A 24502-nucleotide genomic window follows, 5' to 3' on the forward strand; every position below is an offset into this window, starting at 1 on the left:
CACTCTCCGACATAAATCACAGCAGGATCCTCCATGACCCACCTCCCAGAATATTGGAAATAAAAGCAAAAATAAACAAATGGGACCTAATTAAAATTAAAAGCTTTTGCACAACAAAGGAAACTATAAGCAAGGTGAAAAGACAGCCTTCAGAATGGGAGAAAATAATAGCAAATGAAGCAACAGACAAACAATTAATCTCAAAAATATACAAGCAACTTCTGCAGCTGAATTCCAGAAAAATAAACGACCCAATCAAAAAATGGGCCAAAGAACTAAACAGACATTTCTCCAAAGAAGAAATACAGATGGCTAACAAACACATGAAAAGATGCTCAACATCACTTATTATTAGAGAAATGCAAATCAAAACCACAATGAGGTATCATTTCACACCAGTCAGAATGGCTGCTATCCAAAAGTCTACAAGCAATAAATGCTGGAGAGGGTGTGGAGAAAAGGGAACCCTCTTACACTGTTGGTGGGAATGCAAACTAGTACAGCCACTATGGAGAACAGTGTGGAGATTCCTTAAAAAACTGGGAATAGAACTGCCATATGACCCAGCAATCCCACTGCTGGGCATATACACCGAGGAAACCAGAATTGAAAGAGACGCGTGTAACCCAATGTTCATTGCAGCACTGTTTACAATAGCCAGGACATGGAAGCAACCTAGATGTCCATCAGCAGATGAATGGATAAGGAAGCTGTGGTACATATACACAATGGAATATTACTCAGCCATTAAAAAAAATACATTTGAATCGGTTCTACTGAGATGGATGAAACTGGAGCCCATTATACAGAGTGAAGTGAGCCAGAAAGAAAAACAACAATACAGTATACTAATGCATATATATGGAATTTGAAAGATGGTAACGATAACCCTATATGCGAGACAGAATAAGAGACACAGATGCATAGAACAATTTTATGGACTCTGAGGGAGAAGGTGAGGGTGGGACGTTCTGGGAGAATAGCATTGAAACATGTATATTATCATATGTGAAACAGAACACCATTCCATGTTCGATGCATGAGACAAGGGCTCAGGGCCGGGGCAATGGGATGACCCAGAGGGATAGGATGGGGAAGGAGGTGGGTGGGGGGTCCAGGAAGGGGAACACACGTAAACCCATGGCTGATTCATGTCAATGTATGGCAAAAACTACTACAATATTGTAAAGTAAAAAAAAAAATAAATAAATAAAAAATAAAAAATAGATTAAAAAGAAAAATAAATAAATAAATAAAATTGCTTTACATGTAATTTATCATATGTGAAACGAGTCGCCAGTCCAGGTTCAATGCATGATACAGGGTACTCGGGGCTGGTGCAGCGGGATGACCTGGAGGGATGGGATGGGGAGGGAGGTGGGAGGGGGGTTCTGGAAGGGGAAAACATGTACACCCATGGTGGATTCATGTCAATGTATGGCAAAACAAATACAATATTGTAAAGTTAAAAAATAGAAAATAATAAATAAAACTAATAAAAAAAAAGAAACTAAAAAAAAAATAAATAAAATTGCTTTAATTTCTTAAAGTTATAACACTATGAAGCCCTTCTCTTTCTTCTTAATTCAATTGGTAGACTATATTTTTCCAGGAATTTGCCCATTTTCTTCAAATGTGTTTGTACAGTATGGAGATGATATTGTAAACAATAACATGACACATTTTGTTCTTATCTCATTCATGCTCCAGTCATCTGAGGTTTTAGAGTTGAGATTTAAAGGTGATAAGAAAATACTAGTTTTTAAATTACTTTTTCCCTAGAACACTCTTGCCATTGGCTTGCCTATTTTATTAGTTTTTTTCGAAGAACCAACTTTTAGTCCTGTTGATCTGTATAATTTTTATTTCCTATTTCATTAATTTTGGCTGTTCTCTCATCTCCTTCCTTCTACTTTCTTTAAATTTATTGTTTTATTTTTTCTATCTTAAAAATGTCTAACTTAAAGACACCACCTTCAATATTGTATAAAATTTAAGTCTAGGTTATGGTAGACATCCTTCTCGTTTTCTTTTCTTTGGTCTTTGGTTATTTTTGAAACACAACACCAAACTTCATCCAGGTATTTAATTATCTTTACTTCATACACTTCTAGTAGCATCTCCTGGATTTGCTTCTTTCCTTATTTGAGGACTTTTTCCAACACTGTTTTAAATATGGGGTCTTTTTGTGACAAACTTTTGAGGCCTAATATGCCTGAAAATATTATGATACCCTCAAAGTTAAATGACAATTTGGCTGGACATAAATTTAGGCTTAAAGTATCTTTTCAATACTTTAAAAATATTACCATTGTCTCCTGTTGCTCTTGGAAAACCTGAGATCCTGGTGATTCTCGTTCCTTTGTAGTTGATCTGCTCCATCTCTCTAGAAACTTTTAGAATTTTATTTTTGCCTGTAAAACCTCCATTTCCTTATGGAACTGCATACATATAAGATCTTTCATCTTTCTTTAATTCTGATAAATTTTTTACATTTCTTCAAATATTTCCTCTTCTCCATTTTTATTTTTCTCTTCTGACAATCCTATTTTCTGTAAGTTGAAGGTCACATTCCAATTCAGTCTTCTTTATCTCTTAGTTTTTATTTTACATTTTTCTTTATTCTTCTCTCCTTCCTTCCAGAAGAGCTCCTTAATCTGACCTTCTAGCTCACTAATTTTTTTTAGCTATGTCTATTCTGTTCTTTCTACTATTACATACATATTTTTCATGTCCAGTATTTCCTCTTGACTTTTATGATTTCCTTATAAATTACTTATTATGCTTATTTTATGTCTGTTAACCATTGGATTTAATGTATTTTCTTCTGGTGGCATCTGTAATCCAGGTTGTTACTTTCTTTTGACATAGTTATGCTCTTGAAATATCTCATTGCTTTGGCCTTTGAGCATATATTTCTCTGATGGTATCAGCTGTTCTGTCTTCACATTTGGCATGAGAAAAGACCAAAGGGTAGATTCCAGTCTGTGTAAACATCCAGGAAGATCAAGGGGAGAGAAAAGGGGTAACCTTAGGGTCAGAGAGTTCCAAGCACTAAACTACTTGATTAGTTGCTTAGGCTGGGTTCCATGCTGCCAAGTAACTCTTAAGACCAGGTCCCTACTTTTAGACTCAGCCCACCCTGCACCCCAAAGGGAGAAGCAGCCTTAAAAGGAAGTACTCCTAGGTGCTAGAGAGAGTGGGGAGCAGAAGGAGATGTGAGTAAATGTTCAGAGTCAGTCAGTGTCCACCAGTTTTCTATACTCTGGCTTCTGTTATGCCCTGGTTGTTATCCTCAAGAATACTTACACCAGAGGTCTGGGCCTCTACTGCTAATTTCCACACAAGTCTTCTGCCCCAGGCTTCAGGTGTACACACACACACACACACACACACACACACACACACACACACACACACGCATATCTGTTCTAAACAGGCTTCGTTGTCCCTGGGAATTTCTCTGGAGTTTTTTCCCTGTTATTTCGTATAGTTCCTCCAAAATGATCTTGGATCAGCAGCCAGCCTGTGGTAATCCTCTATTCTAGCAAAATTAGAGGTTACATAGATTTATATTAGACAAATTGTGAAAACAAGTATTCCCTGAAACTTTAGCTTCAACAGGACAGCCCAAAATTCAAAATCTCGGTTAACAATGCTTGCCTGCCTGAGCCTCGCTTCCCTGTTGTCAGCCAAAGGTCTCTGCTCCTCCTTGCCTTCTTCGCATTCCATTAATATGCTTATATTTTCCCTATGCAAAAACCTAATTAACCCAATCATGAAAGCTAGTGGGGAAAAAAATAGCAAAGAAGGCCTAGAGACTTTCTCTCCAGGTAACCTAAGCGCATTTTGATAGTGGTTTTTGGAAGGCTATCTCATGTGCTTTGTTCAATCCAAAGGAATAAGTTGGTGTAGAAGGAAGTGGTGGCTGCTGGAGGGAGACTTCTTAGACGAATGTAATCTTTCAGCTTTCAAATTTCACTGTGTAAAATCACACATCCATGTAACATTATAATTCTTTTTAATATTTATAAGCTAACAACAATAGCATGTCAACTTTTCCCAATTCAAGTCTAATGGATCAAAATGTACTTCAAGATCTACATATATAGGACCTCATGTGATATGATCCTAACCTACCCCTTCAGACCCATTCCTCTATCTCCATTCTTACTATTCAGTTGGAATATTTTCAGCTTTTTCCCACCTCAAGATATTTAGACATCTTTTCACTTTCAGTGGTAGGATTCCCCCCACCTGTAATCCCCTGACTTACTCATACTGATTCTTCAGATCCTACCTTAAATATCACTTCCTTAGGAAAACTTCTTGACCCCCACTCCCAGACTAAATCAGGACCCCATGTTATACAATCTCATAGCAAGCAGTAGTTTTCTTTCAGAGAATTTATCATAATTATAGTTAACTAATGAAATATGTGAGGAAGACAATTGGTATAATATACTGGGAATAGAAAATAAAGAATTTGTATTCATTTTTTTTAACACATATATATTAAAAACTTACTGTGTTCCAGGCATTGTGTGAAGTAACTGGGAATACAGCGGGGAAAGAGGTAGATCATTTCTCCTCACTCTAATCACCCATTCTTGAAGATATCCCCTGGATCTTAGGCTCATCTAAAACAACATCTAGCTTAAACATATCAGCATAGACATAACTCTTTCTCAAGATCTTTCGTGTACTGACTCCGCTCTCATTTATGCTCCAGACTCTTGAGCCCTCCATTGGCCCACCAGTCTTCCTGTTTTTTTCCTATATATCCCAACTACATGATAATTGTTTTTAGCAATTTTCTTGCCAAATCCTCAACTCCCTTGACATTCTGTAAGATTCACCCAGCAAACTCAAGCCCTATATCAATCTGACAACAATGCTACCAAACGTGGTTGCAAATAGTCCCATGACAACATGGGTTTGATCCCCAGTCCAAGAAGATTCCACATGCCTCAGAACAACTAAGCTTGTGTGCCACAACTACTGGAGCCCACATGCCTCAAGCCTGTGCTTCACAACAAAAGAAGCCAGTGAAACACAGCAAAGAGTAGCCCCCACTCACCGCCACTAGAGAAAGCCCATGTGCAGCAACAGACCCAGCACAATCAAAAGTAAAATAAAAATGAATGAATTAATTAAAGAAAACAAAGTCCCATGACCATGTGGATTGATGTTTCTACCAATTTATGGTTTTTTCACCTCCACTGGAGATTCATATTGCTCAGGGTCCTAATCAATTTCCTCTCCCATTCTCAGAGTAGATTTTTAAGCTCTCACAACTCATAGATACCTTTCTATTCCTCCACTTTCACTCTGCATTCTACTTCACAGAGGAAACTTCCTGGACTGCCAACTACCCACTTACCTGCAGCCAAAGTTGCCCCTGCTTCCTCCCCACCCCCCACATCAGAGTACAGGAGGCATCTCATCTCCTGACTCTTGCATTCAAATTTCATTGCCTTCTACAGATGATGCCTAATCAGTTTATTTCAATCTTTCTCTCTTCTTACTCTTCCCCCCACATGCTTCAACTTCCACCAGTGAAAATAGAACAACACCAAACTTTTCTTGACTCTGCATCCTCTTCTATCTTCGTTCCTTCACAGACAAATTTCTTGAAAGAACAGTCTATACTCACTTTTCTTCACCTCTTCCCACTCACACTAGTTTGGCTTCCACCCTCAGTACTCTGAAATCCTCTGCAAAGATCATCCATTATCTCTTCATGGCTAAATCTAAAGAATTCTTTTCATCTTGATCTTGCATGACATCTTTTCAGGGATTGAAAGTACTCCCTCCTTCTTGAAATTCTCCTCCTCTAAGCTCAATTTTCCCTTGATTTAAAAAATATTTTTCCCTCTTGATCCATGCTCCTTTTATTTCTCTGGCCTCTCCTTCTTGGAGGAGAAGTATTTTGTCATTGTTGTTGTTCAGTCTTTCAGTCATGCCTGACTCTTTGTGACCCCATGGACTGCAGCACGCCAGGTCTCTCTGTCCTTCACCAACTTCCACAGTTTCCTCAAATTCATGTCCACCGAGTCTTCAATGCTATTCAACCACTTCATCCTCTACCGCCCCCTTCTCCTCCTGCACTCAGTCTTTCCCAGCATCAGGATCTTTTCCAGTGAGTTGACTCCTCCTATCAGGTGGCCGAAGTATTGGAGCTTCAGCTTCAGCATCAGTCCTTCCAATGAATATTCAGGATTGATTTCCCTTAGGACTGACTGGTTTGATCTCCTTGCTATCCAAGGGACTCTCCAGAGTCTTCTCCACAACAATTCAAAAGCATCAGTTCTTCAGCGCTTAGCCTTCAGCTGTACATGAAAACTGGAAAAACCGTAATTTTGACTATGAGGACCTTTGTCAGCAAAGTGATGTTTGTGCTTTTTAATACATTGTCTAGGTTTGTCATACATTTCCTTCCAAGGAGCAAGTGACTTTTAATTTCATAGCTGCAGTCACTTTTTGGATTGTGGAGCCCAAGAAAACAAAATCTGTCACTGCTCCCACTTTTCCCCTTCTATTTGCCAGGAAATGATGGGACCAGTTGCCGTTATCTTAGTTTTCTTTTTGATGTTGAGTTTCAAGCCAGTTTTTCACTTTCCTCTTCTCCCCCCACCCCTATCAAGAAGCTCTTTAGTTCCTCCTCATTTTCTGCCATTAGAGTGTTATTATCTGCATATCTGATGTTGTTCATCTTTCTCCTGGCAATCTTGATTCCAGCTTGTGATTCATCAGGCCTGGCATTTTGCATGATGTACTCTGCATATAAGTTAAATAAGCAGGGTGACATTATACAGCCTTGTCGTATCCCTTTTCCAATTTTGAACCAGTCAGTTGTTCCATGCCCAGTTCTAACTGTTGTTTCTTTTTTATTATTATTAATTTATTTTAATTGGAGACTAATTACTTTACAATATTGTGATGATTTTTGCCATACATTGTCATGAATCAGCCATGGGTCTACATGTGTCCCTCCCACCCCAAACCCCCCTCCCACCTCCCTCCCCATCCCATCCCTCTGGGTCATCCCAGTGCACTGGCTTTGAGTGCCCTGTTTCATGCATCAACCTTGGACTGGTCATCTATTTCACGTATGGTAATATACATGTTTCAAGGCTATTCTCTCAAATCATCCCACCCTCGCCTTCTCCCAAAGAGTCCAAAAGTCTGTTCTTTATATCTGTGTCTCTTTTGCTGTCTTGCACACAGGTCATTGTTACCATCTTTCTAAATTCCATATATATGTGTGAATATACTATATTGGTGTTTTTCTTTCTGACTTACTTCACTCTGTATAATAGGCTCCAGTTTCATCCACCTTATTAGAATTGACTCAATTGCGTTCTTTTTAATAGCTGAGTAATATTCCATTGTGTATATGTACCTCAACTTTCTTATCCATTCATTGGCCATTGGACATCTAGGTTGCTTTCATGTCCTACCTATTGTAAACAGTGCTGCAATGAACATTGGGGTACACGTGTCTCTTTCAAGGCTGGTTTCCTTGGTGTATATGTCCAGCAGTGGGATGGCTGGGTCATATGGCAGTTCTATTTCCAGTTTTTTAAGGAATTTCCACACTGTTCTCCATCTAACTGTTGCTTCTTGATGCACATACAGGTTTCTTAGGAGAAAAGTAAGATAGGCTGGTACTCCCATCTTTTTAAGAATTTTCCACAATTTGCTGTGATCCAAATAGTTAAAGGCTTTACTAATCAATGAAGCATATGTTTTTCTGGAACTCCCTCGCTTTCTCTATGATCCAGTGAATGTTCACAGTTTCATCTCTGGTTCCTCTACCTCTTTGAAACCCAGCCTGTACATCTAGAAGTTCTCAGTTCATGGACTGCTGAAACCTAGCTTGGAGGATTTTCAGCATTATCTTGTTAGCATGTGAAAGGAGTGCAATTGTAGAGTAGTTGAAACATTGTTTTGCATTGCCATTTTTGGGGATTGGGATGAAAACTGACCATTTCCAGTCCTGTGGCCACTGCTGAGTTTGCCAAATTTGCCGGCATGTTGAGTGTAGCACTTTAACAGCATCATATTTTAGAATTGTAACAGCTCAGCTAGAATACCATCACCTCCACTAGCTTTGTTTGTTGTAACGCTTCCTAAGGCCCACTTCACTTCACACTCTCCAGCATGTTCACCTCTAGGTGAGCGACCACACCATCATGGTTATCCATGTCATTAAGATCTTTCTTAGATAGTTCTTCTATGTATTTTTGCCACCTCGTCTTAATCTCTTCTCCTTCTGTTAGGTCCTTACCATTTCTGTCCTTTATCCTGCTCATCCTTGATATCACCAATTTTCTTGAAGAGATCTCTAGTCTTTCCCATTTTATTGTTTTCCTCTATTTCTTTGTGTTGTTCATTTAAGAAGGCCTTCTTATCTCTCCTTGCTATTCTCTGAGACTGCATTCAGTTGAGTGTGTTTCCCTTTCTTCTCTGCCTTTCTCTTCTCTTCTTTCCTCAGCTATTTTTAAAGTCTCCTCAGACAACCACTTTGCCTTCTTGCATTTCTTTTTGCATTTCTCCATTTGCTCACTCCTGTGAGTGTAAAACAAATGCTGTAGGATTCTGTCTTCTCCTTCACTCTTTTCTGAGGGGGAGGTAGGGGGAGTTTTTAATTGGTTTGTTTTTGTATTTTATTATCTTTAGGCCAGTGAACTTAGCAAATGGATATATTCCTTAGTCTGGAAAACCAAAAATAAATGCAAATCTTAAAATAATTTTTGCAGTTACAAATATAAGAAACTTAAATTCAATAAACAATCTAAAAGTAACTGCTAAGACTAAGTTAAAATTAATAGCCACCAAAACTGGATGATTGTATTAAAAAAACTGCAATTTACATATTCACAGCTCCCAAAATACACCCACAAGGCCAAAAAGAACAGGACCACTAGTAAATGAGAGTTTAACACAGTGCCAGTTTTCATAACATAACACACTTTACAAGACTGAAGATGAGAAAAGAATGACTATACACTTGTTTTTAATGTTTTAATGTTTATTCCCTTAAGAGGTGAGTCACAATGGCAAAAACTCAAAACCTGGCCCCCATGAATCTGTGAGTTTATCTCCCTGAGCTGTAACAGGCTCCTAGACTAGCAGAAAGCAATAAGTAGCTGCAACATCTTTTCCTTCACTCCTGATATTTTTATTGCATGATACCATCCAAAAACTTGACTGCAACGATCAGTACTATCAACCTCTAAATTTTCACCCTAAATCTCACCAAGCTCCAGAAATATGTGTCCAGAACTTGTAAATGGCAATGCAAAAATATCTGACTCCTGCATATGTGCATGCATGCTAAGTCACTTCAGTCTTGTCCAACTCTTTGTGACCCTATAGACTGTAGCCCACCAGCCTCCTCTGTTCATGGGATTCTTCAGGCAAGAATACTGGAGTGGGTTGCCATTCCCTCCTCCAGGAGATCTTCCCAACCCAGGGATTGAACGTGTGTCTCTTATGTCTCCTGCATTGACAGGCAGGTTCTTTACCACTAGGGGCACCTGGGAAGCTCCCATCTGACTCCTAGCACAACTCATTTTGCTCCAGTAGACAAACATAATTTATATTGACTTCTACAAATTATTTAACAGGCTCTCAGAGTGTATGTGTGTGTATATATGTGTGTGTGTGTGTGAGAGAGAAATAAGGACTTAATGTTTGAATGAAATTGATTATATGCTCTTTGAGGGCTGGGTCCTTATTTCACCCACCTCAATGCCCAGCAGAGTCATGACACAGTAAATTCTCAGTAATTGATCGCATCTCTTCACTCCTGTCAAAAACCTGGTAGTAATCTTCAACATCTCTCTCTGGTCCTTCACATCTCATCACTGCCACAGCTGGAATCCACCACTCCTGCAGCTTCCTGCCCAGTTGCAACTTCAGAATTTCTCTGTGTAAGGGTTTAGGAACAGCAGTCTGGCTAGAAGGGGAAGAAGGAGCCCTTCACCATCTGATCCCATGTATCTTCCTGTTTTATCTGTAAACACTTTCATCACTAAGTCTTGACATTCTTAACGAATGGTAGTTCAGTTCAGTTCAGTTCAGTCACTCAGTTGTGTCTGACTCTTTGCGACCCCATGAACCGCAGCACACTAGGCCTCCTTGTCCATCACCAACTCCCAGAGTCCGCCCAAACCCATGTCCATTGAGTCAGTGATGCTATCCAACCATCTCATCCTCTGTCGTCCCCTTCTTCTCCTGCCTTCAATCTTTCCCAGCATCAGGGTCTTTTCAAATGAGTCAGCTCTTTGCATCAGGTGGCCTAAGTATTGGAGCCAATGAACACCCAGGACTGATCTCCTTTAGAATGGTAGTTACCTGAGCACATCTTGTCTCTTCATACCTTTGCGACCATTGCTTACACAGTTTTGTCTTCAAATACTCACCCAATCATTTTTCAGCTGTCTGACTCTTAGTAGGATTTACAACTCTACTCAACTTTCATCTTTTGGAAGGCTCTCTTACAAACCCTTAAACTGAGCTAATCGCCCCTCCTCTGAGTTCCCTGTGCAAATTTCTTAACTCTCACCTCTTTAAGTATTTGTTTATGTATCTACCCCGACCACAATAATACTCTGAGGCAGGTGCACTGTTGAACAGATGAGAAATTGAGGCAGAAAAAGGTTAAGCAACTTTCCCAAGGTAGACCCACAATTCACTTCTCAGTTATAGATTTCAGAGTTCCCATTCTAAACCATAAATTCTGAAGAAGGGAGACCATACCTTATTTATGTTTGCATCTCCAGTGTCTGCCATAGTGCCTAGGCACATGAATGCAATAAATGTCAAAAGAAACTGCACTTGGTTGAATTCTGCTGAAAAGTTAAGGAAATTAAAAAATGACTAAGATTAGATCCTTACCCTCAAAGAAGTGCACAAGTTAGAAGGGTTAGGGAAGATTAGTAAAATACTGCAATAATAGAAAGAAATGAACTAAAGGAAAACAACTGAGAGTGCAGTAGCTTATATACTGAAACACTGGTATTAGACTGTTGAGGACCCTCTTTTAAATCTTACCCCAGCAGTATTGGACACATAATCTTCCTGGAACTCACAGTTATATGAAAAACCAAATCAAGTGAATGTTGGCCCATAAATTGTTAGAAGTCAAATTAGAAGATGTCTAGTGACAAGCTCTAAAATTCTGACCCAGGCTTTTCCCTATTTACCAGTTTATCAATCCAGTTATGAACCTACTACAAATCACACACTTGTAGGAGCGGTGATACGAAGAATAATAACGGCAGTAAGGCCACAGAAGCATGCTTTGAATTTGCAGGTGACTCAGAGAACTAAGATTAGGTAACATGAAAGACGGCAGAGTGAAACATCCAAAAAATTTTATTATCTGGACCCATAATCAAAATCAACAAGATGACATCTTAACGATCAGAATTTCCATTTTTTAAAAAGCAATTGCTAAAAAAAAAAAGGTAATATTAATTGCTACTTTTAAAAAGCCAGAGGTTTTAATTAGCTGTAATCTTAACTGTAGGCTGTGGCTGTTAAAAGAAAGCTAGCACAATCTTTGGCTGAATTCTTCTGAGCAGAGTGTCTGGATCAAAGTAGGGACTACTAAGTGGCCAGTATTCTAAGCCACTGACACTACATCTGGGCTACTACATTCAGTTTTGAGACCAACATTTTAAGAGAGACTTTGACAAACCAGAGCCCAGAAAAGCATAAGAAGAAAGAGTAAAGCAATAGAAGTATTGTCAGCTAGCTAGTGAGTTCAGGAATGTTTTGCCTGGAGAAGTGAAGAAAGAGTATTTTCTACTGAGACATGTAGTGAAGCATGAAGCAATAAACCAAGGCTTGATGCCCTCTGTCAAGCATCTGGGAGTTTCTGTATCAGATAGGAAGATGGACTCAAAAGATTCTAAGATCCGTTTAAAATTTAAGATCCTAAGGAAATCTGTCATCTGGGAGGAGATATAAAATCTTTCAAACACATTCTTCATTTAGAGAAGACCATCACACCTAAAACTACACTTAAAAAAAAATTAAAAGCAGGACATGGTTACCCATTCTTTAAAAGAGCCAAAGAAAGTTTTCTTTACATAATGTTAATCCTCTAGCTTGTTTCCATAATAGCACCTTAACAAGTACTTGTAATTGGCACAGCTCAATGATTTGGAATTTCTGATGTACTTTCTGCTTTTTGCACTATATAAAGCAAGGTATTCATTCTAACTTTGTAATCTATTTTTTTCTAAGCAAAGTCATTTTAGTAAGGACTTTACCAATTTTTTATTTGAACTAACTCTAAATTCAGCCCTGAGCCTACCAGTGTATTGACTTTTTTCAGACCTGAAAAGATAAAACAGCAAAAATGCAGATGTTGTTTATGATAAAGGAAACATATGGTACTTATTTTTCAAGTTCATGGGATCTGCTTCAGCACAAGATGTACACCACTATGAGCCATAAAATTTTCCTTCCTCACATTTCAAATTATTCTTCCATTACCTCTTTACTACCTCTTTTTCACTTTCCACATTCCCAATCTATGTCTGCTTTATTCTAAGTTAAGTATGTTACAGAACTAATTCTTATCTCAAACTTTCATCATTTTCTTAATTCCTTCTATGTGTACAGGCTTTTGCTTTCTGAAGTGTTACGTGAATATTTTTTAAGCAACTGGATGGCAAGTATAGTGGCCTTACAGCCTGAGCTGGGAATGCTGCATTTTAAAGGTCAAGCAAGTAGGAAATTTGATGACTAGAGCATTGACCTCACCAATATAAACTGGAGATAAAAAAGATGGGAGTTGTATGAAGCCTCTCTTATCTTTTCTCCCTTTTTCTTTCTAGTTCTTGTCCTGAGGGGCAGGGTGGTGGTGCCTGTGGAGCATGGAGGGTGGGACAGGGAGAGAGAAAGAAGCTAGAAGAGGAAAAAAAGAGGGAGAGAAAAAGGGGAGAGGAAGGCAAGACATGGATAGTATTAGTAATTGCTGCAATGTATATAATTATCAATTAATGGAAGCAAAAGTACAGAAGAGATAAACAGGGTTAAAATTGCAGAGGGGAAGTCTTTTGGACCCAGGAAACGGAGCTGAATCATGGACCCCAAGGTTGCAATCTTCTGACTTAGTCCACATGTATTTCTTCAGGGTTACACTGACAACCTACTGGCACTTTCCAGCGGCGCCCCTGCTCCACTTCCAGGTGGCCAAAGGTTTGGTTTTTTTTGGCCAGCTCCTCGTACTTCTCCCCCACCTCAAGGCTCTTTTTCTCTAACCTCTAGACACTCAGCACCCTCACACTGAACTCTGGCTTGCCAGAAACCTTTTGATATTCCCCACCAATCCTTTCTCTTCTTTTCATCCATTCCTAAATCAAGTCGTACTCCTAGACTGCAGAAGGAGGTAGTTGGCCTAATTATCTGATTAAAATAATCAGATAGAAATGAGTCTTAATTTCTGTCCAAAAGATAAACTTTTAAAGGAGGTTGTTAGCTCTAGTGGATCTCTATGTGTATTTTCTGGTCCTTAAGTAAGTGGCTTTTCATCAGATTCCCAGAGGAACCCATTCACAGAGCAATTAAAACACATTAACCGAACTAGAAAAAATGTATGTGGGAACTATTTTTGACTGGGGTACATATGTGGGCTCCTGGTCTGCTTAGATGAACCCTCATATACTAACTACTCCCAGCAGTCATTAATCTTAAAACTTCCCCCTCCTCCAGCCCCAATTTCCTTCTCACTTTTACAAGTGAGAGTGAAGGGCAGAAGCTCAGTGAGCAAGTGGAGGTTCCAAGAGCCAGACAATCTTACACAAGGAATATAAAATAAATTAAAATATAACATAAAATTATGAAATGAAATAAAAGTTATAGGTACAGAAATATATTGATTTTAATTAAAAAGTTCAAGTATAGAAAAGTTGCAAGAACAATACAATGAACTACCATATACCCTTTACCTAGATTTATCAATTTAACATTTGGCCACATTTGTCTTATCTTTGCTAAACCATTTGACAGCAAGTTGCATATATCAAACTTTTATCTCGAAATACTTCTGTGTGTATCTCTTAATAAGAGTACCCTTTTCCATAACCACAAAACAATTTTAAAATTCAAAATGCTTAACATTTAAATAATGTTGTGCAGTCCTATGTTGAGTCCAACACTTTGTGACCACATGGACTACAGCATGCCAGGCTTCAGTGTCCTTCACTATCTCCGAGAGCTTGCTCAAACTCATGTCCACTGAGTCAGTGATGCCACCCAACCATCTCATCCTGTGTCTCCCACTTCTCCTCTTGCCCTCAATCTTTCCCAGCATCAGGGTCTTTTCCAATGAGTTGGCTCTTCGCATCAGGTGGGCAGAGTATTGGAGCTTCAGCTTCAGCCTCAGTCCTTCCAATGAATATTCAGGGCTCATTTCTTGTAGGACTGATCTGCAATTTACAATTTGGTTTGATCTCCTGGCTGTCCAAGGGACTCTCAACAGCCTTCTCCAGCACCACAATTCAAAAGCATCAGTTCTTCAGCATTCGCCTTCTTTATGGTTCAACTCTCACATCCATACATGACTACTGGAAAAACCATAGCTTTGACTATATGGATCTTTGTAGGTAAAGTGATGTTTCTCTTATATAATACGCTATCTAGGTTTGTTAAATAATATGTAAATAATACTATTATCTAATATGCATTCCCTATGAAATTTTAACAGTTGTCCTGAAAATATTCCTTTCTAACACTTTTCTCCCAATCCAGGGTCACATATTGCCTTTGGTGACATGTCTCTTTAATCTCTTAAATCTAGAACAGTTTCACAGTCTTTCAGGACACTGATTCAGGCCAGTGGTTGGATAGAATGTTTCTCAATTTGCATTTTTCTGATAGTTTCTTTGGATTAGATTCAGAACATGTATCTTTGACAGGAATACTACAAAAAAGATACTGTATCGTTCTTAGTACCTCACATCCAGGAGGTACATCATGTCATTTTATCCCATAATTGGTGACATTAACTTTGATCTTTTAGTTACGATGAGGTCTGTCAGATTTCTCCACTGTGCAAGTACTGTTTTTATCCGTTTATAATGAACAAGAAATCTGAGGATACTTTCAGACCATGTAAATATCATGTTCCCCAGCAAATTTTCACCCAATGATTTTAAAATCTATTGATAGTTCTATCTCAATCAATTAGTAGTATAATGGTTGCAAAATGGTGATTTTCTACTCTCATCATTTCTTTTATGTGTATTAGTTGACATTCCACTATCATGAAGAATTGCCTTTTCTCCCCCTTTTATACTTCCCTGGTGGCTCAGATGGTAAAGCATCTGCCTACAATGTGGGAGACCAGGGTTCAATCCCTGGGTTGGGAAGATCCCCTGGAGAAGGAAATAGCAACCCACTCCAGTATCCTTGCCTGGAAAATCCCATGGACGGAGGAGCCTGGTAGGCTACAGTCCATGGGGTTGCAAAGAGTAGGGCACGACTGAGCGACTTCACTTTCACTTTTCACTTTTCACATTGTAAGAGATCAAATTGCTAACATCTGTTGGATCATTGAAAAAGCAAGAGAGTTCCAGAAAAACATCTACTTCTGCTTTATTAACTACACCAAAGCCTTTGACTGTGTGGATCACAACAAACTGTGGAAAATTCTTAAAGAGAAGGGAATACCAGACCACCTTACCTGCTTCCGGAGAAATCTGTATGCAAGTTATGAAGCAACAGGTAGAACCGCACATGGCACAACAGACTGGTTCCAAATCGGGAAAGGAGTACATCAAGGCTGTATATTGTCACCCCGCTTATTTAACTTATATGCAGAGTAGATCATGAGAAACGCCAGGCTGGAGAAAGCACAAGCTGGAATCAAGATTGCCAGGAGAAATATCAATAACCTTAGATATGCACCACCCTTATGGCAGAAAGTGAAGAGGAACTAAAGAGCCTCTTGAGGCGAGTGAAAAAGTTGGCTTAAAACTCAATATTCAGAAAACTAAGATAATGGCATGCAGTCCCATCACTTCATGGCAAATAGATGGGGAAACAATGGAAACAGTGACAGACTTCATTTTCTTGGGCTCCAAAATCACTGCAAATAGTGACTGCAGCCATGAAATTAAAAGATGTTTGCTCTTTGGAAGAAAAGTTATGACCAACCTAATAGCATATTAAAAAGCAGAGACATTACTTTGCCAACAAAGGTCAGTCTAGTCAAAGCTATGGTTTTCCCAGTGGTCATGTATGGATGTGAAAGTTGGACTATAAAGAAAGCTGGGTGCCGAAGAACTGATGTTTTTGAACTGTGGTGTTGGAGAAGACTCTTGATGGTCCCTTGGACTGCAACGAGATCCAACCAGTCCATCCTAAAGGAGATCAGTCCTGGGTGTTCATTGGAAGGATTGATGTTGAAGCTGAAACTCCAATACTTTGGCCACCTGATGCGAAGAACTGACTCACTGGAAAAGATCCTGATGCTGGGGAAGATTGAAGGCAGGAGGAGAAAGGGATGACAGAGGTTGAGATGGCTGGATGGCATCACCGACTGGATGGACATGAGTTTGAGTAAACTCTGGGAGTTGGTGATGGACAGGGAAGCCTGGCGTGGTGCAGTCCATGGGGTTGCAAAGAGTCATACATGATTAAGCGACTGAACTGAACTGAAACATTGTAAGAATAAGTAAGCACCTGTGGATTGTTTTTAAAATTCATTGTTATAGTCCATTTCCTTCAGTGTTCATTCATGATGCTCAAATTGTCCCAGACGGGTAAGTGAAGGTAACTTCAAACTGGCTCCTGTTTCCTTTTGACATGTCTGCATTCTTTGAAAATCTTGCTTTCTGGGACAAGGCGTTTCAAGCGCATTTTTATACTTTCCCTCTCTCTGTCTGGGAATAAAGCCATTTCTCCAGAGTCTGGTTCCTTTTATTCAAAATACTAAAATAACGCTGTACCTGTTTCCCTGGGTCAGCATATGAAAGACTGGTGTGGTGATTTGCTATCCTAACTTTAGCATTACCAGCGTGACCTTGGCAATTTCCTTGTTCCCAAGGGGTTGATTCCTCATCTGAAAAGAAACTGTATTAGATAAGTATTTCTTAAGCTTTTCGCGATCACCAACACGTTTAAAATCTATATTCCCATCTTCCCAGAGGCAAGCTCAAAGAAGCAAAAAAAAAAAAAAAAATTGCACATATTTTAGGGGTTTCGAGCCCCAAAGCCCATCTGAGGCTCCAAATCCCTGGATTAGGTCATTTCCAAGGTCTACTTCACCGCTGATATACTGTTGTCTATAGGGGTCCGTCCGGGTGTCAGAATGATTCCTAAGAGACATCAAATTTGGAGGGATTTATATAGAAACAGATGAGAAAAAGATACAAAAAAAGGAGCCTGTGAGCAACGCATTGCTCAGCCAGAGTTCTTCGCCCGTGCCAAATGTAGGAAGAATGTAGTCATAGGTGAGAGGTTTTGGCGGGAAGGTCCCCCGGGTGGGCGGGGAACGCCGGGGCCGGGGAAGGAGACGTCCGGGGCAGCGGAAGGAGACCCAGCCCCGGCCCCAGTCGCTGCAGCCCTCCGCGCCGCCCACCAGGGCTCGCTCTTACCCTTCGGCTGGGTGGCCGAGGAGCGGGGCGGGCCAGGCGGCGACCCCGCCCCGCTCCTCACCGAGGCGGCCGCGAGCTCGGAAGGCGCCGGAGCCCGGAAGGGACGCACCGCCCAGGCCCCGCCCACTTGCCCTCCCTCGCCACCGCCCGCCGCCGACGTCGGCGGGGCTCCGGTCGCCATGGTGACCAATCGAGGCCCGGTCCCGCCCCCGCCCCTCTGTCCCGGCCCCCTGACGTCGGCGCACGTCAGCGGCGGCGCGCGCCTGGCTGGGCCCTGCGGAGCGGGAGGGACGGAGCGCAGGAGAGAGCGGAGCGGCCGTCGCCCGTGCTGAGCCGCGCAGCCCGCCCGCCCGCCAGCTCGCCCGCCCGCCGGCCAGTCAGCGCTCCAGTCCGCCGTGCCTCGCAGCGGGGCCCAGCATGGTCATGGCGGATGGCCCGAGGCACTTGCAGCGCGGGCCGGTCCGGGTGGGGTTCTACGAAATCGAGGGCACGCTGGGCAAGGGCAACTTCGCCGTGGTGAAGCTGGGGCGACACCGGATCACCAGGACGGAGGTGCGGCCCGGGGCTCGGCGGGAGCGTCCGAAGCGAGGGTTCGGGAGACGAGCTGTTGGCCGAGAGAGGCGGCTGCCGCGGGGGGCCTGGGCAGCTCCGTGAGGCCGGGTCACCGGCTTAGGCGAGAGGGCCTGGGAGTGTGAGGACCCGGGGAGCTCCAGGGGTCGGCGAGCGCCTCGGAGACCGGGGCCGCGTCGCCCGGACTGGGGTGTCGTCCGATTTGGAGAGCCGGGCCGCCAGGCGCTTTGCCTTCTCTGGACCACCCCATGGGGGCCCCCCGGAATTCGCCCAGAGCCTCGCACCCGGGGCCGTGACCTGGTCTGTGGGCCTCCGCTCCGGAGCCCAAGTTCCGCGTCTTCCCGGCTTTCAGCTGGGGGTGGGGTGGGAGGGGAAGTCTCCGCGCTCCTGGGCTGCGCGGTGAGAGGCGTCGCCAGCCCGGCCGAGGGGACCGCCTGCGCCCCGACGCCCCGGACGGGGCTCCGCGAGGCTCCGGGGGAACCGCGGCGCCCCCTCCCCGGCCGCTCGAGGAAGGAGGGCCCCGGGGGCCGGGAATGCCCAGAGCGCCACGGTCCCATCTTCTCTCCTCTCCTGGTGCTAGACAGTATCTCTGACCTGGTGTTAGGCTCGCTGGATCTCGTGCCTGAGGCATTTCCACCTTAGTACTCCAGACAATAGAACCGGTTAAAATGGTCATCTGGGCATTCGCACAGTTGGTGGGGTTGGTCTTTCTTATGCTAGGTGATTTCTTTACCAGGTGTGCGTTCTGGCGGTGAATACGCGTTCCTTAAGCCGCGTCAGGTTCTACCTGTCTACTCTAAAAGCCCTCGACTGCTTCCTGACGGGGAAGCCAGCATCTCCCCCCGGCCCTCCATCGCACATTCTCACGCACCGCACATATTTTCTCGCAAGTCTCTGTTCTTACCTAACCCGCCCCCCCTTCCTTTCACCGCCTCAAGCTGCTCTCCTCAGGGTCTCTATTTTAAGACGTGCAAATTAAATACTTTAGAAAAACGGTAGAAACAAAACCATTCTTTAGAATAAAACCTTGTGTTTTTGACGTACTCTGCGCTGCCTCATTGTCGTTCTGGAGTTTAATCCTTTCCTTTTTTCTTTTTTCCCTTTCCACTTTTCATCCTATTCAGCGTTTCTCCTTCTAGTGCGAAGGTTCCAGGGTTTGGATATGAAATAACAGGATTCTTTTTCAGAATGGCTGTGTAAGGTGAAGGGCATCGGAAAACTTGAGTGATTTTTCTAGCTGTTGTTCTTAGAAGTTTTGCTTACTGTGAAGAAGTCTATTTCCAAAAAGAAGGGGCATATGTCATTGTACATCCTAATTTTTCGTCTTGCTCTGCTGATCTTGACTGAGGCAGCCGAATTCTGACCTTTTTTTTTTTTTTTTTTTAGCATCAGGGCCAGGGTCACAAATTTTCCTCTCAGAAATTTACCAGAGTTAGCAATTTAAGTTTTTAATGTAAATAATGTGACTGTAGTGAGATTACTTAATCTGATCCCAGTATTTTTAAAAACGAAGAAATTGGTTCCATTCCTCTAAAGAAACATGGCTTAATGCCACGCTGTTTGCCCTTTAGTTACATGAAAAGAAGACATTTTTAATGTGTATTTTTGTATGAGTCCTTGCTTAACGACTCTAAAAACTAAACAGATTTCCCAGTTAGGAGGAGCTTCTACAGAACTTCTGAACTGTATTGTTTAGTGGTTGAATTCCAAATCCATCAGCTCATATTATTTTTTTCTCATCAGCTCTTACCAGTGTTAGTTGAAAGATTTGTCAGCTGTTACTTATTAGTATATAGTATATCTTAGTATATAGTATCTATTTAAGAATTGCTTAAGTAGAGCTATAAGTGACTGACACTTTCTTGAGGTTGTCATCTCAAACCGTGTTACTTTTAAACTGATCGCTTTTGTAGAGCTAGAGGGCAGTGTGGAGTAGTGTCATCGTTTGGCCATCGGTGAGATCAAGGCATTTGTAATGAAGGCACAGGTCAGATCAAGAAAGAGCGCTCAGATCCTGAACTGAGTGCATGGTTTACATTTGTAAAATCATTTCAGGTAAAAGCTCAGATCCTGAACTGTGTGCATGGTTTACATTTTTAAAATCATTTCGGGTAAAAGCTAACTTTATAGTACATAGAACCCATCTACTGTTGCTTTTTCTAAAGAAAGTGTTCTTAACATATAACAAGAAAAAGTGTGAAGTTTAAGATGGGTGAGTATGAGTGTTTGTGGTAATTTGGTGTAACTGGAGGTATTACAGATAAGAGGAGTGAGGGAAATAGCAAGGCATTAATGAAGAGAAAAGTTCCTGTTAATCTCAAGTTTTATAAAGTTGCTCTGTGAACTTTTATGGTAATTTGTCTTAAGAATTATTTACCACAGATACAGTTGTTTCTTACTGTAGTATGCTGTTAGTGAGGATTTTTAAAGCAGTATTTGTTGTTTTTATTCACTGAATGTTTATCTTTGGTAAGTACAGCAACTTCCTCAGATATTATAAGTAATATGGATAGTAGAAACTTTAAAGTGTTATTTAACATCGTTTGAGGTTCTCATTGCTGAACATACTAATTACAGTGAGAACAATTAATATGGCATAAAGAACAATATTGGCAAAATATCATGATTATACTTACTGCTTAGAAAAGTTTCTTCAATACAGTATGCACTAGCATCAATGTAAGTTTGTGTGTTTTAAAATGTAGAGGTCTTTTTTCACAAGTTTGAACATGGCAATTTTTAGGGTTTAGTTTAAATATTTAAGTAATGAGCAGTTGGGCCCCCCTTTTATTTTAAGTTGACTTTTCTCTGTCTCTTTTTTCGTATCTCCAAAATGATGTGTTTTTACAGAGCTTGGGAGATCCACGAGTGTTTGCTTTTTAGGTGGAAAATAAAAATCAGTTGACAAGAGAGATCTTCATTTTGGTCTAATCTATCAAATAGCTTAACATTGTTTAAGAAATACAATTGCATCATCATCTGAAGCAGTGTTCTCATGATAAATCTCTGTAAATTTTACACACAAAAGGGAAGGCAGGTGGTGGTAGAACCTAGCTTCTTAGTATAATACTTCATAAAAGCTTTGTAGTATTGATTTGTGATTTATGAATTAGAGTAGCTAATTTTATAAACAAGTTAGCATAATGGAAAAGAATAGTAGCATTTAGACTATTAAACTATTTTAGGCAGTCATGGTTGCTAGTTTCCTATGCTTTGAGTGTCCTTGAGAAGTGTATTTTATTAATACTGCACTAGTAAAGAACTTTTTCCTTCTAACTAAGCATAGGACTAGTTTTTTGTTGTCCATCAAGTAAGATTTCAGAAAAGTCATTTGTGCCCTTAAATATTTTTGCCTCTTACTGTTAAATAAATATAGTCTTACTGTAGAAAATATAAAGAATATAGTGCACAAAAAAGTACATGTGTAATTCCTCCCTCAATAGAAATAAATTATTAACATTATGGCATATTTCCCTCTAGTCTTTTTTTACTGCATTTTTTCCATAGATGACATCACATGGTAGATACACTTATATAAACTGTATCCTTTTTTCCACTTATCATCATAGCCTCAACGTTTTGCTTCTTATATATATAACTTTATTAAACATCTTAAAATTTTCCTTATTTATTTATTTTTGGCTGTGCTGGATCTTCATTGTTGCACAGGCTTTCTTGATTTGCAGGGAGCAGGGGCTCCTGTCTAGCTGCAGTGTGTGGGCCTCTCATTGCAGTAGCTTCTCTTCCTGGCGTGGGGACTTCAGTAGTTGCCGTGTGTGCGCTCAGTAGTTGCAGTTCCCAGGCTCTATATAGCACAGGCTCCATAGTTGTTGCACCCCGGCTTAGTTGCTCCATGGCATGAGGGTCTTCCGGGATCAGGATTGAACCCATGTCTCCTTCATTGGCAGGTGGATTCTTCATCACTGAGCCCCCAGGGAAGCCCCTTAAACATTTTTAATAGCTGCATAGTGTGCTTCCTTGTAGATGAATCCTACTTTACTTAAAAGTTTCCTTATTTACCATTATACAGGTTCAAGTTTTCATTTATAAGAAATAATTTGCAGTGTATCTTTATGTATATAACTCGGTTACATACATATCTGCAATTTCAGTTATTTTAGGAAGGAATGAATGGAGGTAAATTCCTAGAAGGGAAATTACCAAGTGAGAAGGTATTATTTTTACATTAAAAAATAATGTATTTCTGTGATGAAATCTATCATGTTTAGTATTGAACATTTTAAGAAGTGTAGCTAAATAAAAAGAATTAACCATAATATTACCACCCAAAGATACCCATCATTAGTTATTTTCAGACCATTTCTGTAGTAGATAATTGTTTTCCTCAATACCATACCTCTTGTTTTGCTTGGCTAAAGAGCCTTTAAATGTGTGGTCCATGGGATCTTAAATATATTTCATACAGGTTCTGAAAATTACTTTATTAAAATGGCACGCAGGTATTACTTATTTTAAAAATCTGGAATATAAAAGCGATAGCAAGGACATTGGAAAACTGCTTTTTTTTCACTGAAAACAATTCTTTGTGTGCTTGGGGGCTTTTATATTTAGGCATAATTTGTAAACTAAGTACTACCTTAAAATGTGTTTTTAAAGCTTTCCAAATAGTTAACGTACAAAATTGCATTTTTAGAGCAAAGGTAGAAACAAGAGAAGAGCATATTATTCCCTGATTATGGTATTTCTTGAAGAGGATAACTCAATTTTTTTAATACATTTGAGTTTTATATTTTGCTTTAAAATTTTAAGACTCCTCTGTAATCTTGATATTATTAATCTTGTTCTGTGAAATATTCCAGATTTCAAGAAGCAACTATACTGTGTTCAACAAGAGGAATTGTTACCAAATAACTTAATCACTAATATTTTTAACTAAGTCTATGTATGATCTTTAATTGTGTGTTGAAATAAAAATTAGATTTTTCATGGAACATATATGTTTTGCTTGAAATTGTTCTCTAGTTTCTTGGCACCCAGACAAGTAAAATTTGACAAGTTTATTCTGCAAAATATTGTTCAAAATGATCTGTTCTTTGGGAGGGAGAGGGGGACAAATATGGAAAATAAGTTGTATAAATGTTCATATTCTGTAGAAATGCTTACCAGAGTTTAATGTTCTGCTCTTAATTCCACTGGGAAATTCTGTCTCAAGCAATTAAGAAAACATTTATTTGGAAATAACTGAAACTGGCCTTGATTCCTGGATTCACATGATGATATTTGATTCATGGCCAATGCTGATGGCAAATTCACTTCCTTGGAACCAAATGGATTCCAGAAATTCATTAAGATTTCTTTCTTTCCTCTTTAATGTACCTCTTCTACCTTCCACCTCCATATATTTGAAATATGTTATTTAGGTAAAAGTTCTTTATACAGGACATTTGTGGACGGTGCTTTCCCGCCCTTTGAAGAGAAATAGCCCATATATCCAGTTTGAGATAATTACAAGAATGAAAGACAGTTACATTTGGGAATTTCATCAGAAACTTATTTAAACAGGTTAAGAGATGAATCTTGGATGCATTAAACTAAAAATTGATGCTAAAATTTGTTTTTTCTTTTTCAAAGTAAACATAGTATTTTTGTGTTTTTCCCCAATTATAAAATATATGCATGTTCTTTGTAGACATTGTTGAAAAACTTGAAGAAGAAAATAAAAACATTCTTATTTTAATTCCACCATCCAGACCAAGAGACAACCACTTCATATTTGGTTCATATCCTTTTAGCTATTGACTCATATTTTATATGTGTGTAATAAAATTGATGTCACCTATACATAAAATCTTTATTTTTTACTTAATATGTTTCTTAACATTTCCCCGAGGTTACAGAAAAATGTCTAAAGCATGGTTAAATAATATCCTTGAATTTGACCCTCTATATTTAATTTTAATAAATTCCTGTTATTGAACATTTAGATCATTTCTCTTTCTTGCTGTTTCTCTTTCTAAAATAGTATTTCAGAGAACAATCATGTTATATACATATTTGTGCACCTATCTGATTATTTCCTCAGAATAATCCCATAGCAGTGGAATTCTTGGGTCAAGGAGTATGTGTTTATTACAAGTCAAATTTTAAATTGGGAGAAAAGTTAAATTTGTTTATTCTTAAAGGATAACTGCTGCTGCTACTGCTGCTAAGTCACCTCCGTCGTGTCCGACTCTGTGTGACCCCATAGATGGCAGCCCAGCAGGCTCCGCCGTCCCTGGGATTCTCCAGGCAAGAACTGGAGAACTCCATTTGCTACTGATTTTTACTGTTTTCAGAAACCGTTTCAT

The 24502-nt window shown here is 40.1% G+C and overlaps 1 protein-coding gene and 1 long non-coding RNA gene across 29 annotated transcripts in view; one reads left to right on the forward strand and one right to left on the reverse strand.

Moving 5' to 3' along the window:
• Positions 1 to 9165: 9165 nt before the first annotated feature.
• LOC145526805 (uncharacterized) lies at positions 9166 to 17759 on the reverse strand. 2 transcript variants are annotated; one of them, XR_014069194.1, is made up of 4 exons: positions 16711 to 17759; positions 15710 to 15885; positions 10771 to 10859; positions 9166 to 9967 (listed from the first exon to the last, which is right to left on the reverse strand). It is a non-coding gene; the product is annotated as an uncharacterized LOC145526805 (long non-coding RNA). The 2 variants fall into 2 exon arrangements; XR_014069195.1 differs by having other exon boundaries at positions 17625 to 17731.
• A 157-nt stretch (positions 17760 to 17916) lies between these two features.
• Positions 17917 to 24502, forward strand: part of SIK2 (salt inducible kinase 2) — a 141377-nt gene continuing 134791 nt past the window's right edge. For all 27 annotated transcript variants that reach the window (XR_014069199.1, XR_014069202.1, XR_014069200.1 and 24 more), the window contains exon 1: positions 17917 to 18176. Coding sequence is in view for 15 of the 27 variants with exons in the window: in XM_081543323.1 (XP_081399449.1) it covers positions 18042 to 18176 (135 nt within the window). In the remaining 12 variants the exon portion in view is untranslated. The remainder of the gene's footprint in view (positions 18177 to 24502) is intronic.

The sequence above is a fragment of the Giraffa tippelskirchi genome, chromosome 11 (assembly GCF_054371585.1).
Source record: "Giraffa tippelskirchi isolate mGirTip1 chromosome 11, T2T-mGirTip1v1.2.pri, whole genome shotgun sequence".
NCBI classification, from domain to species: domain Eukaryota; kingdom Metazoa; phylum Chordata; class Mammalia; order Artiodactyla; family Giraffidae; genus Giraffa; species Giraffa tippelskirchi.